The sequence below is a fragment of the Lonchura striata genome, chromosome 16, assembly GCF_046129695.1.
Source record: "Lonchura striata isolate bLonStr1 chromosome 16, bLonStr1.mat, whole genome shotgun sequence".
NCBI classification, from domain to species: Eukaryota; Metazoa; Chordata; class Aves; order Passeriformes; family Estrildidae; genus Lonchura; species Lonchura striata.
In genome coordinates this window covers 7,958,640-7,970,867 of record NC_134618.1, presented here as the reverse complement: position 1 = coordinate 7,970,867, position 12,228 = coordinate 7,958,640, and the positions used below count along the sequence as shown (strand labels likewise).

Below are 12,228 nucleotides of genomic sequence, written 5' to 3'. Positions count from 1 at the left end.
GATAATGGGGACGAAGGCACTTTCTCAGTTGCATGCTGGTGTCTGTTTCCTAGGTAAATGAGGGATAATGAGGGTTTCAGTTACTGTTGGTCAGGCTGAGTTAGGATTAATGGTTGAATCAAAGGAAGAACAGAAGCACGATACTTTAGTATTGCTTCCTCCTCCACTCAGATGAGGCAGCAGTAAAGGCCATCTGACCTTTGCTTAACCATCTTTACTCCCATCAACATCATCATCACAGAATCACAGAACAGTGTGGGTTGGAAGGGATCTTTAAATATCATTTAGTCCAAGGCCCCTACAATGAGCAGAGACACCCTTCAGTAGACCAGGTTGCTCAGAGCTCTGCCCAACCCAGCCTTGAATGTTTCTAGGGGCATCCACCACATCTCTTGGCAAACTGTGACAATAGTTTACCACCCACATTATAAAAGCCTCCTAATATAATCTAAATCAACCCCCTCCTTCACTTTAAAATCATCATATCTTTTCCTGTTGCGATAGGCCCTGCTAAAGTTTGCCGATCGCCGTGACTGCGAAATGCGCCAGGAGTGCCTGTACTTCCACAGGCTCCCTTCCCTTCCCTTCCCTTCCCTTCCCTTCCCTTCCCTTCCCTTCCCTTCCCTTCCCTTCCCTTCCCTTCCCTTCTCTTCCCTTCCCTTCCCTTCACGCTGCCGGGAGCCGATGGCTCAGGGGAGGGAGTCGGGGCAAGGCCCGGCCGGGGCAACGCCCGCGGCGCCTGCTCGCGGCTCTAAGGGGAAGGGGAGGAGGAAAGGCGGGTGGGGACGGGACGGGACGGGACAATCCGTGCTGACGGTGGCTGCACCCGGGCGAGCGGAGGCGAGGAGGGCTGGCGAGCACGGCTCGGCACGGTAAGGGAGCCCGGAGCCTGGCGGTGCCGCGGGCAGGGCAGAACGCGGCGGGGGGGGCTTTGCTCCGCCGCCGGGGCCGCTCCTGCGCGCCGGCGCTGCCCTCCGCGCCGCTCCCAGTGCTCCGGCCCGGCGGCGGGGACGGGGAGAAGCCGCGGCTCTGGGCTGGTCCCGCCCCGCAGGAGCCCCCGGGGCACCGCGGGCAGGTTGGGGCTTCGCGGGCCAGCGGCGTCCCGAGCGGCACGGTCCCGGTCTCGGTCCCGGGACGGTCCGGGAGAGGCCCTGGGCGACTCCCGCCCTCGGCGATGCGGGCGGGGGCCGAGCGAGGCCGGAGTTTCGCTTTCCCGAGTGTGGCAGGCGGAAGGTGGCCCCTTTCTTTTGGGAATGCTCTCGGGATCCTCGCGGCAGCAGCTCCTCTCAGACCGGCCCTGCCCTGCCCCGAGGAGCGGGTTACTCACAGGATTAAGCCACTCACAGGATTATTCCAAAACTATTGATTACTTGATAGAAGTAGCACTCTAACCTCTGAAATCGCTTCTGCCGCCGGAACACACCGTGCGGATTCTATTTGTACTATGACAGTACAAAATTCAATGTGACCACAATGCCATTGGTTCTTCCTGAAATAATAATATGTCAGAGTCTTTTTTGTTGTGATTACTGGATTTTATTCTCTCACAAATGCCTGGGAAATGTAAACAACTTTGAGATAGTATTTCTCAGCAAGTTGGTAAACTAGGAAGTTGTCCAGAGTTCAGACGAAGTGGTGGTCCAAGAAGGTGCTGTGTTAGGGCTTTGCACTGCAAAAATCCGAGTGCTCTGATAAACCTGTATATCCTGCTGGGTTGTTAATAGCCTTCAACCTGTATTTCATTCTCAGTGTTGCTGACCAGTATCTGTCTTAGACTCTGATGTGCAGGGAACCCTCTAAACCACCCGTGGTGTTGGAAGGTTGTTTGGGATTTCTAGTGAAGAGGACTGTGTAGGAATTGTTTAATTTAATTTAATTTAATTAAGTTGTGTCAGATTTTGCAAGAGATTAAGGGAAGGGCAGCAACACATTTGTTTGGCCACACTGCGTTAGGATAGTTGTAATTGTAAGCAGTTCTTATTGGATGGGTTTTTGGTTGGTTGTATTTTTACATACCAAGCAGAGAGGTGGGCTATTACCTTCTTTTTCCCTTGTCCCCAGCCTAATTTTCAAGATGTGGAGTGTGAAACACACTTGTGCATTTGCACTGGCTGTATGAAGTGGTGGCTCAAATAGCTCTTCAGTGTTGGCATTTAAAGCAGAAGGGACATGAGAAAAATGAAATTAAAAGCTGAAGTTGTGGTTACATCTGCAGTACGCGGTACTTTGAAGAGGCCTTTTTTGTAGTCCTGATGTCATCTGGATGTTTATTAGGAATTTTTGTTTTGATAGATAACTTGAAGGAGTTAATACATTTTTTTTACCATTCACTGTAGTATTTTGTACATGTTATTTGTGCTACAGATTTGAAATTTAAAAAAAAAAGAGATGCTACAAAGTGCTGCAAGAACCTAAGACTTGTTCACGTTTGTCTACAAAAAAAAAAAAAAAGTGAAAGTGCAGAAAAAGCACAGTGATTACTTTGAAATGGTTGTTCAAAACCATTTGGTGGTAAGAAATAAACATGCAATATAAAGCAAATATCAAAACTTGAAGTGTTCATGCTGGAAGTTATATCATTTTGAAATCTCTGAAAGAGTGTCTTTCAGTTTCTTAGAACTTGCTTGTCAGTGAAGCAGATCTGAGCAGCTGAAGTAGTTTTGTATTTAACCCCACCTGGCAACTGAGTACCACACAGCTGCTCACGCAATGCACCCCTGAAGAAACTGGATGGGTGTAAGAAAACTCATGGGTTGAGATAAGAACTGTCTCATAATTGAAATAAAATAATTAAGAAAAATAATAATTTAATAGTTGTAATGAAAAGGAGAGTAGCAGAGGGAAATACAATCCAGCAAGTGAAGCAAATTAGAACAGTTGCTCGCCAGCAACAAACCAATGAATGCCCAGCCAGTCCCTGAGTAGCACATCCCTCCAAAAACCTTCCTGGTTTTATTGCTGAGCATGATGCTTTATGGTCTGGAATATCCCTATGGTCAGCTGGGGTCAGCTGTTCTGGCAGTGTCCCCTCCTGGCTTCTTGTACACCCCCAGCCAACACCAGCGTACCAAGTGAGGACAGTAGATCGTGATTCAGCTCTGTAGTTTAGTCACAAGGAGTAAACTTCTCTTTTCTAAAGAAAACAGATCAGTGTTTTTTAAAGGTATAGCTGTGAAATACTTGTTGCTACAAAATCTTACTGAGTTTCAACATCTTTGACTGCTGTCTTGTTCCGTTTTCATTCTGCCAAAGTTGCAGTGTGAGTATGAGAAAGGTGGGAAAGAGCAATGTTCCAGGCTGACAGCACCTGTAGCCACTTATGTTCTTCTGTACCAGCTCCTGTGTTTGTCCTGGCCACAGGACTACTATCAAACACACTCTTGATTGAGTACACAATTCCCTTTGTAATACACCTTTCCACATTTCTGCTAAATCTGCTGAGAAGACTGTGGGACTCCTGAAGTATATAAACATAGGTGTTTCCTGGTGTATCCCCATGCCTACAGTGCAGCTGAGTAGTCCTGTGTAACTTGGAAGAGTGAACAAACCTGTGACAAGTTCTTTGTGGAAGTGTTTATAGACTTGACTGAAATCCTGATGAAAGCTGTATTGTGTGAGGAAGGTAATCAGCATTATTCCAGGGACTTTTCCATGCTCTGGGAGAGTGGAAAGGCTTGTGTCATTGTATACACTGCACTTCTGTGCTGGGTCTCACCCAAACTTATGTGGATGGAGTGAGCCCAGTCCTAAATAGACACATCTGAAATTCTTTCTCTTTGCATGTTGTCTTTTGTACCTGTAAATTGCATCAATGCAATTTCTCTTCTTTTATTCTTAGTACTGCTGTGGGTAATTGGAGCTCCTATATAACGTTTGTGGCACCATAGAATTAATATTCCAAATATAGGTTGCCTTTTCCAGATAGTACTGAGTGAAGATACTTGCATGTGTACAGAGGGATCGTGTGTGCAGCAACAGAATGGAGTGTGGGTCTTGGAGAGCTGTCTGATGGTCCTTAGGAGGAAGGGGGAAAGGGAGGTGCTTGGTCAGCACTGATGCCAGGAGATCTTGTTCCACTAAGAAAATGGTGGGCAGACTATAGGAAGTGGGTAGGTGGGGAGGAGGAGAGGAAGTCTGCATTGAAACCACAGTAGTTTCTTGGCGGTGATCAGCATTCCTGTTCTCTGCAACAAATTAACAATTGGTGGAGGAAAATTTACCATACAAACTCGTTAAAACATTGCTAAGCAAAAATGGCAAGGGTAGATATATTAGATATATTTGATAGTTGTAAAAGCTTGGAGTTTAGTTGGACATGCTTAATTGTTTGGGTTTCTTTTTCCTTCAATATATTTACTTATTTCAAATTACAACAGAGTTAAATCGTATTTTTTAAATATTTTCATTTAAATAAGTTTCACCACAAACCAGACTCATGTTGGTTAGCAACTACTATGTGGCCTATCATAGTGTTCTGTTTTTCAGGTGAACAAGAGGGATCAGAAATAGTGTTCTTGGAGAATTACAAGAATGTCAGATTGTTTCATATACTAATAAAGATGCCCCACCTCCCTACTTTAGTATTTTTAACTTATAAAGGAAGAATTGGTATTGGGCCAAAGTGTAAAAAATTCCCAGTGAAAAGGAATTGGGAAGTAGGCAACAACAACAGTGAAATCAAGATTAACATTTAATATGATCAGAAACAAATACCAGCCAGTTAATTTTATGCTGGTTAAAGTCCCTTTTAATATAGTTATCGCCTTGCTGTTGAATTGAGCCTAATTATTTGTCAATTGCCATCAATAAATAAAACCTTTTGTTATGATTTTCTCCCTTTTATGTTTTAGATATAATGTCTGCTCCAAGTGGCAATCCTGTCCCATCTGCACCACCTTCTTATGAGGAAGCCTTAGGAATCAACATGAACTATCCTCACCCCTATCCCGTCCCTGGCCCTGGACAGAAGCCAGATGAGAAGGGAATGAACCTTCCCCCGCACATGGGACAACCTCCACCAGCAAATAACCCCAGTAAGCCTCAAAACTCCTTTTGCACCTCATGTTAAGGTGCTGTCAAAGTGACTGTTAGAAGATGAAAAATCATGGTTCACAGGTGTTCAATGCCTGGCAAAAATACTTTTGAAGAGAGTAAGATGAATCAATTATTGTGAATCCCTCAGTGCGATGTGATATCAATAATGTAATTTGGCTTTCTGCAGGTTTTAGTGCAGCTTTATTTTTAAGACAGTGTATTTCTGCATTGGGAAATGCCATGGTTATTTCTCTCTGTGTATTTCATTGTTCTGAGCCCTGACTATTTAAGTTATACCTGGTTTAGAGGAAGTTGATTACTACTCTTTTCCTGTTCCTCATGGAGTAAACAGCCATTTCTCTGCTCAGTTACTGTTCAGACGGTGTATGTGCAGCAGCCAGTAGTGTTTTATGACCGCCCAGTTCAGATGTGCTGCCCTTCCTGTAACCAGATGATAGTGACACGTCTCTCGTATGACTCAGGAGCTTTGACCTGGCTGTCATGTGGTGGCCTCTGCTTGCTGGGGTAAGTAAACTCCAATTTGCACTTTTACCTTGACTTTTTTTTGGTCTAACATGTAATAGAGCTCTCAGCTTTGCTTTCTTTGTGTGGATTTGAGCCTTTGTGGTTCAATTAGCCTTCATCTGCATCTGTGTCCTACTGGCTCTGGAACATTACGGTAATGGACTCCATAGCCAGGTGTGTTCTTCTTAATGCTTATGGCACTGGTTTTACTGATGGCTTTTGAACAAAATACATTTTACCTTCTTGTGTGTATAAAAAGTGGTAAAACAGTGTTTTTCTTTTTTTTGCCTTTGCAGGTGTATAGCAGGCTGCTGCTTAATTCCCTTCTGCATTGATGCCCTAAAGGATGTGGATCACACCTGTCCAAAATGCAACACTCTTGTTGGCTCTTACAAACGTTTATAGGCAGTGTTTAAATATTGATGAAGTTGTTCAGCACCTCTACAAGTCCTCTCTGAAGCTTCATGGAGACTTCCCATTTTTTCTGTGCATTCTGTCACTGGAAACCAATAAAAAGTAATGTTTATTGTTAGATGGTTTGAATACACATTTGTTGAGAGGAGTCTCACTTAGGTCTGTGAAAAGCATACCTAATCTGTATGGGCCATTCAGTCCAGCACCAGTGGAGAGCACTGGAGTGCTTCCTTTTTTGCTTAATACAGAACAGGTTGGTAATACTCTTCAGTTAATCTTGTCTCAGGCATGTTACATATTATGCTTGCATTGAGACTGTAAAGTCTCAGCACAGAACAAGAGGAGGACATGTATGGAGAACTATTTAGGATCATGCTTTGGCAGCAGCACTGTTTACAAGCTTGCAGGGAGTTGCCTCAGAGACAGAAATCTTTTGTTGTCATCTTTTCATGAGCACTAGAATTAATTTAAAAACTTTTGTAGTTTGAAGAGAACCAAACCTGAAGGCTTCTTCCTTCTTGGAGGTAGCTTTTCCAGATGGACAGTTCAGGTGGTTGTGCAAAAATAGTGAATGAATCTAGTATCTGAGTTTTCTTGCCAGTTTCAAGTCTAGTCATGTCTCTAACCTGAAGTAAAGACGTTCATATAGAAGATATTTGTTCAGTGTTTTTTGTTAGGCTGGAGGCTTTCTTACTGCTGATTGAAAGTCTGTGAAGTGTTTTCTTCACGCCAGTGGAAATGCCCAGAGAGACTTGGTTAGAAAACTTCCTTGTACATTTACGTAAGTCAGCTGATGGATCATAAACAAACTTCAGCCTTAAGGTGCAAATTCCACCTGAAACACATAAATAAAACATCTGGGCTTTTAGTTGGTGATCTGCTCATTAATTATTGTTTCTTTATTAAGAAGGTAAAATGTGTGTTAAGGAGTTTCTCTGATTTTTCTAAATTAAATTAGAGTTCTGCTTTTAGAAACTTAAGCTGGATGTGCTTATTTAATACGATAATCACAAAAAATTAGGGAATGAGGCTCTGAAGGTTAAAGTAATTTCTGTGCCATAAGAAATTGATCAATTGCCATAAGTAATTGGATCAAACAGCATTTTGATGCATATCACAGAATCCGAATCACAAAATCAGCTGGGTTAGAAACTGCATTTGAGATCATCATGTCCTAGTGCCACCTTATCAACTAGACCATGGTGCTGAATATGACACCCAGTCTTTTCTTAAACACCTCCAGGGACAGTGACACCATCTCCCTGGGCAGCCCATTCCAACATCAGATCACCCTTTCTGGAAAAATCTTCCTGGTAATGTTCAACCTAAATGATGCCTGTCCAGAAAAGGAAGACAGGTGTTAAAACAAGGCTGTGTTGGTAAAACTGTATTAATATCTGTAAAAGTAAAAAGCTAAAATAAATACAAATAAAAAATGTTGCATTTACTGTTCTTGCCAAATGTGCCTTCTGTATATATTTGGTATAAGTTAGTTTTTCAAAAGTCTTTCAATATTTTGTTTGAAATCCAGTCATTTTGTAGATCATGTACAATGTGCAGGTCTTGTCTTAATTAGGTTTTGTAAACTGATGCTGCTGGTGAGCCAGTCTGCAAGTGAATATAAGAGCTTCCTTGTGTATTTGGAAAAGGTTTCTGGTCTCCTCATGTTGTAAGAATGTATATCAGCAGCTACTCACTGGCAAGAGGATGATGGAGATAAAAAGCTGGTAGTTTTGTAGCTTTTCATGTTGATGACGTGGTAGCAACAAGTGCTTTTGTCTGCTGGTGCACCACCATAGCGCTCTTCCGTGTTCTTGAAGGGCTTGGGTGATGCTGCATTGAATTTTCTGTTCTGGTTACACGAGCAAGTCCTTTGCCTTACTGGGTGTCACAGAAAATGTGTTTCTTGTCAGTTTATTGTAGAGTGAGACAAAAAGAAGCAATGAAGTTCACAGTGTTTCTGAACTTGGGATTTGCTTGCATGGTGGGAAGGATTTTTAATTGTCTTAGTTCCTTGTCGGTCTGGTCCGGATAATCCTGCCGTATATTAATTTGATAAGTCTTCCAATTGTTATTACCTTAGCTCCCTTTTTCTCTCAAAGTGGTAGTTGGAAAATCTGAGGTGGTGGCACCAGAATGCAAAACACAAGAAGAAATTTGTTTTGATTTATGTAGACAGTCCGTTGATTCTCTTTAAGTTCCTTGTGTGGGTTGAGAATAGGACACACAATGTTGGCAGCTCTTCCTTCTGATTCAGCCTTCTGCAAGGCTTTCTGCTGCTCCTTCTATAGTTGTGTTTCCTTAAACGCAAATCTCTGTTTGTTCTCTTGTGTATGGAATAATCTACAGACTGTGCCAAAGTAACCTGCTTTGTTAAACCTACCTTGGACAAACAAATGCAGGATATAACTTGCTTTGTGTGAAAGCGCTTTGTGTTTGATTATGTTGAAATTTCTGTTTGTTTTTAAAACTGTTTAAAATAAAAACTTTGTCTTTCCTATCTAGTGCTTGTAATTGGAAAATGATAATATTTGGAATGTTTCCAAACACATGGATGGCTGAAATGTTAAAAGAAGAAAAGTAATTACAGGGAGAAATTTTTCAGAGTCTCACTTGGGCCAAGTCTCTGATAAACAGCAGCGTCTTGTAGGACCAATTGTCCCACACAGAGCCACATTGAAAATTTGTTGTTTTCCTGCAACCTGAGTCCTAGAAATATTTTTTCAATTAAAACTTTTGGGTAAAACTTTCACTTGCAATTCAACTAAATAAACACACATATATATGGCTCCATGTTCAGGAATATATACCAAATATCACTGTATTCAGTGGGAAAGAATCCCTGTTAATCATGTGAGAATACCCTACTTTTAATATTTTCTATATTTCTTCAAATATTCTTTCTATATTTTCGTTTGGTTGGGGTTTTTTTGAGGTGCAGAAAGCACAGGAAGGCAAGGTTAGTACCTCAAACAAGTTTGTTTTAATGTATTAATTTTTTTTTTTATTGAGCAACTTTAGGGTTATTTTGGTAGTGAGTGTTGTATGAATAGCTTTTCCTTGGTAAGGTAAGATACAGAAGGAGCAATGTTGGCTTTATGGACTCAAGCTGTTTTCACATGAGGAAGAAGCACAGGCCATCTGAAATCCTCCAGCGTCACATTACAGATGCAGGAAAAGCCTTCCCTACACCCACCTTCATGAGCTTTCCAGGATGACTTTGCTTTCTGTTACACTTTGACGATGTTATTTTCATTAGGCTTCTATTTTTATTAGCTAGAACTTGCACAATGTTCAAATTCTGATGAGGCTTGAGCCAGAAAGAAATAAAACTTGGTTTGTCATGCAAAGAGGATCCAAAATAAAAGTTGTTAAAACAAGTAAAAGGCAGCTGATAACCCTACAAGAGGGAGTTGTTAAGTGAGTTGAGTGGTTTAAAGAAGCTGCTATTTATTGCAGTGTTTGTGAAAGCACTTCTGGCAGTCTCACCACAAGGGTTTTTTTAAGAAATTCTAGTTAATTAAAAAAAATAAAACCTAGTTAATTATTATTCATAACTGAGCACCAGGAGGTCAGTAATGGAGTATACAATAATGTCATCCTCAGAGTAAAAACTAAGAAGTGCAAGTCCTGTGACAAAGGTGTAGTTTTTGTAGTTCAGGTGATTGCATTTTATAGCAAATTATCTTCTGTGTTCCTATTTGCTTCATAAGATCCTGCAATGTGATATGAACTTATTTTTATTTTTTTTTTTTAGGATGACTTTTAATGTATTTTTTGTGAGAGGAATACTCTCATGTATGATATGCTGGGTGTGAATCCAGTATAAAAATAAATTTGGCAGTGAGCATACCAGGACACCAAGAGGTGCATGTGAAACCTACGTGTGGTCTGGAGGTGCTGAAAGTAGCTGTGCCCAAGCTGAGAATAAACCAAGAGTGAGTGGGTGGCTTTTTTAAAGTCCTTTTGTGCTTGGCTGTTTTGCTTCATACTACAGTTTTGTCTTTGTCTTTGGAACAAAAAATTACCCCCAAAAAGCAGCTTCAGTGAGCTCCAGAGGACCATGGCATTAACAGGGTGTATGATGGACTGCTCTAATTAAACCCACACTGCATCTGAATGTGACAGCAAGGGATTCACAAAATCATTAGGGGGGAAAAGACAAAAACAAAGCAATTTCCATCTCTTGCTCCACACAGCCTCTGAAGTACCTTCTCCTGGTGCTACTCTGAGTGCTCTGTGTCTTGCTAACTAGAAGATTTTGTTTTACTCTAGGATAACAGAATCATAGAGTTGCTAAGGTTGGAAAAGACCTCTGAGATCCTTTGATTCCAAGCTGCCAGCTCCACCTTTCAGCCATGTCCCTAAGCACCACATGGACGTATTTTCTGAATACTCTTCTTCCTGGAAGAGTAATTCCAGCACTTCCCTGCACAGCCTGTTCCAGTGCCTGACCACTCCTTTAGGCAGCCTGATCAGAGGGAAAGGTCCCTCCTGAGACTCCTTTGCTCCAGGCTGAGGGTCCCCAGCTCCCTCAGCTGTTGCTCATCAGTCTTGATGAGGAGCTCCACTGCACGTCTCTGGTGCAGCAGCTCAGTGTCTTTCTTGTTGCGAGAGGCTCAGAACTGGACACCGGACTGGAGGTGCGGCCCCATTCCCCCGTTTCCCCACAGCCATCGCTGACCCTTTCGCTCTGCCCGCCCTCGCCCCGGCTGTGCCCGGATTCCTCGGCTGCTCCTCGGCGCTCGGCGGCCGAGTTGGGGACGGTCCGCCGGGGAGCGGCCGCTGCCAGGGCGCTGGGGCGGACAGGTGTCCCCTCTATCGCTTAACTTCGGCTGGGAAAACGCCCTGAACGCGCTGGCGCCTCGCATCGCTTTCGCGGCGTTTTCCCCAGAGGCGGGGGGCGTTCGTGCCGCTGTCCCGGCTGGTGCCCGGCGCCGTGAGGGGCTCCGGGAGATGCCCGGCGCTGTGAGGGGAGCTCCGGGAGATGCCCGGCGCTGTGAGGGGCTCCGGGAGATGCCCGGCGCTGTGAGGGGCTCCGGGAGATGCTCTGTTGTGAGGGCTCCGGGACGTGCCCGGCGCTGTGAGGGCTCCGGGAGATGCCCGGCGCTGTGAGGGGCTCCGGGAGATGCTCTGTTGTGAGGGCTCCGGGAGATGCTCTGTTGTGAGGGCTCCGGGACGTGCCCGGCGCTGTGAGGGCTCCGGGAGATGCCCGGCGCTGTGAGGGGCTCCGGGAGATGCTCTGTTGTGAGGGCTCCGGGAGATGCCCGGCGCTGTGAGGGCTCCGGGAGATGCTCGGCGCTGTGAGGGGAGCTCCGGGAGATGCTCGGCGCTGTGAGGGGAGCTCCGGGAGATGCTCTGTTGTGAGGGCTCCGGGAGATGCTCTGTTGTGAGGGCTCCGGGACGTGCCCGGCGCTGTGAGGGGCTCCGGGAGATGCCCGGCGTTGTGAGGGCTCCGGGACGTGCCCGGCGCTGTGAGGGCTCCGCGGGCTCGCCTCGGGGCCGGGAGCGGGCGGAGCTCCCGGACACGGGCGCGCTGCGGGCGCGGGGAGGAGGCGGAGGTGCGGCGAGCGCACAGGTGGGTGTGGGACCCTGGCCAAGGGCACTTCCCTCCTGCCTTCGGCTGTTAGTGCTACACGTCAGAGTCACGATAATATTAATTTAATATTATTTGTGGGGCCTATGCAAAGCAGACTTTACCAGTTTGTAAAATCTCAGGCTTTCTTGGCAATAATGGTGAACAGTTCTCAGGTGTCCATGGACAGGCTTACCGTGTGTGTGACACATGGTACTTTTTATTAAATTCATTTTCCAAACTTGAGTACAGTGGCCATTAAAATGGATGAATACTTTCCGAAACTTAGAGCCAGCGTGGGTCTCTTGTGTGTCATTAAACCAGTGTGTTTGCAGCACGTGTGTCAGATTTTCTTCCATTTTTTAAAGATAATCTAGGACAGCAATGTGTTGGAAATTTCTGTAGGTTCTTTTTCTGCCTGTTTTGGGGGTGGTGTTTTGACTTTTTAGAAAAAGCTCACCTGGTGTGAGGTAGGAAAAAATACTTACAAGATGTTGAGTCTTGGGCTCCATCCTGCACTTGCCAATCACTACATGAGGAATGTCACCTGAGTCAAGTGCACAGGACACTTATGTGATATTTCATCTTAAAGAATTGACTTCAGTGAGCATTTAGGACCTAGCTGCTATTCAGGTATTTAATTCTGTATTTAGATTTTTAATAAAAACTGCCTCAAATCT

At 44.4% G+C, this 12,228-nt stretch overlaps 1 protein-coding gene across 1 annotated transcript; it reads left to right on the top strand.

Annotated features, from left to right (window-relative positions):
* The first annotated feature begins 713 nt into the window (after positions 1-713).
* LITAF (lipopolysaccharide induced TNF factor) lies at positions 714-8,473 on the top strand. The gene is made up of 4 exons (XM_021537994.3): positions 714-872; positions 4,851-5,033; positions 5,403-5,559; positions 5,856-8,473. Exons 2-4 carry the CDS (start codon positions 4,856-4,858, stop codon positions 5,962-5,964), a joined length of 444 nt encoding a protein of 147 aa, XP_021393669.1. The 5' UTR covers positions 714-872; positions 4,851-4,855; the 3' UTR covers positions 5,965-8,473.
* Positions 8,474-12,228: the final 3,755 nt, after the last annotated feature.

Bases quoted from the DNA above. Each gene is read 5' to 3' on its own strand.
- LITAF (XM_021537994.3), top strand. From the start codon at position 4,856: ATGTCTGCTCCAAGTGGCAATCCTGTCCCATCTGCACCACCTTCTTAT. The intron at 5,034-5,402 runs GTAAGCCTCAAA...TTCTCTGCTCAG, and splicing joins TCCACCAGCAAATAACCCCA to TTACTGTTCAGACGGTGTAT. The intron at 5,560-5,855 runs GTAAGTAAACTC...TTGCCTTTGCAG, and splicing joins GGTGGCCTCTGCTTGCTGGG to GTGTATAGCAGGCTGCTGCT.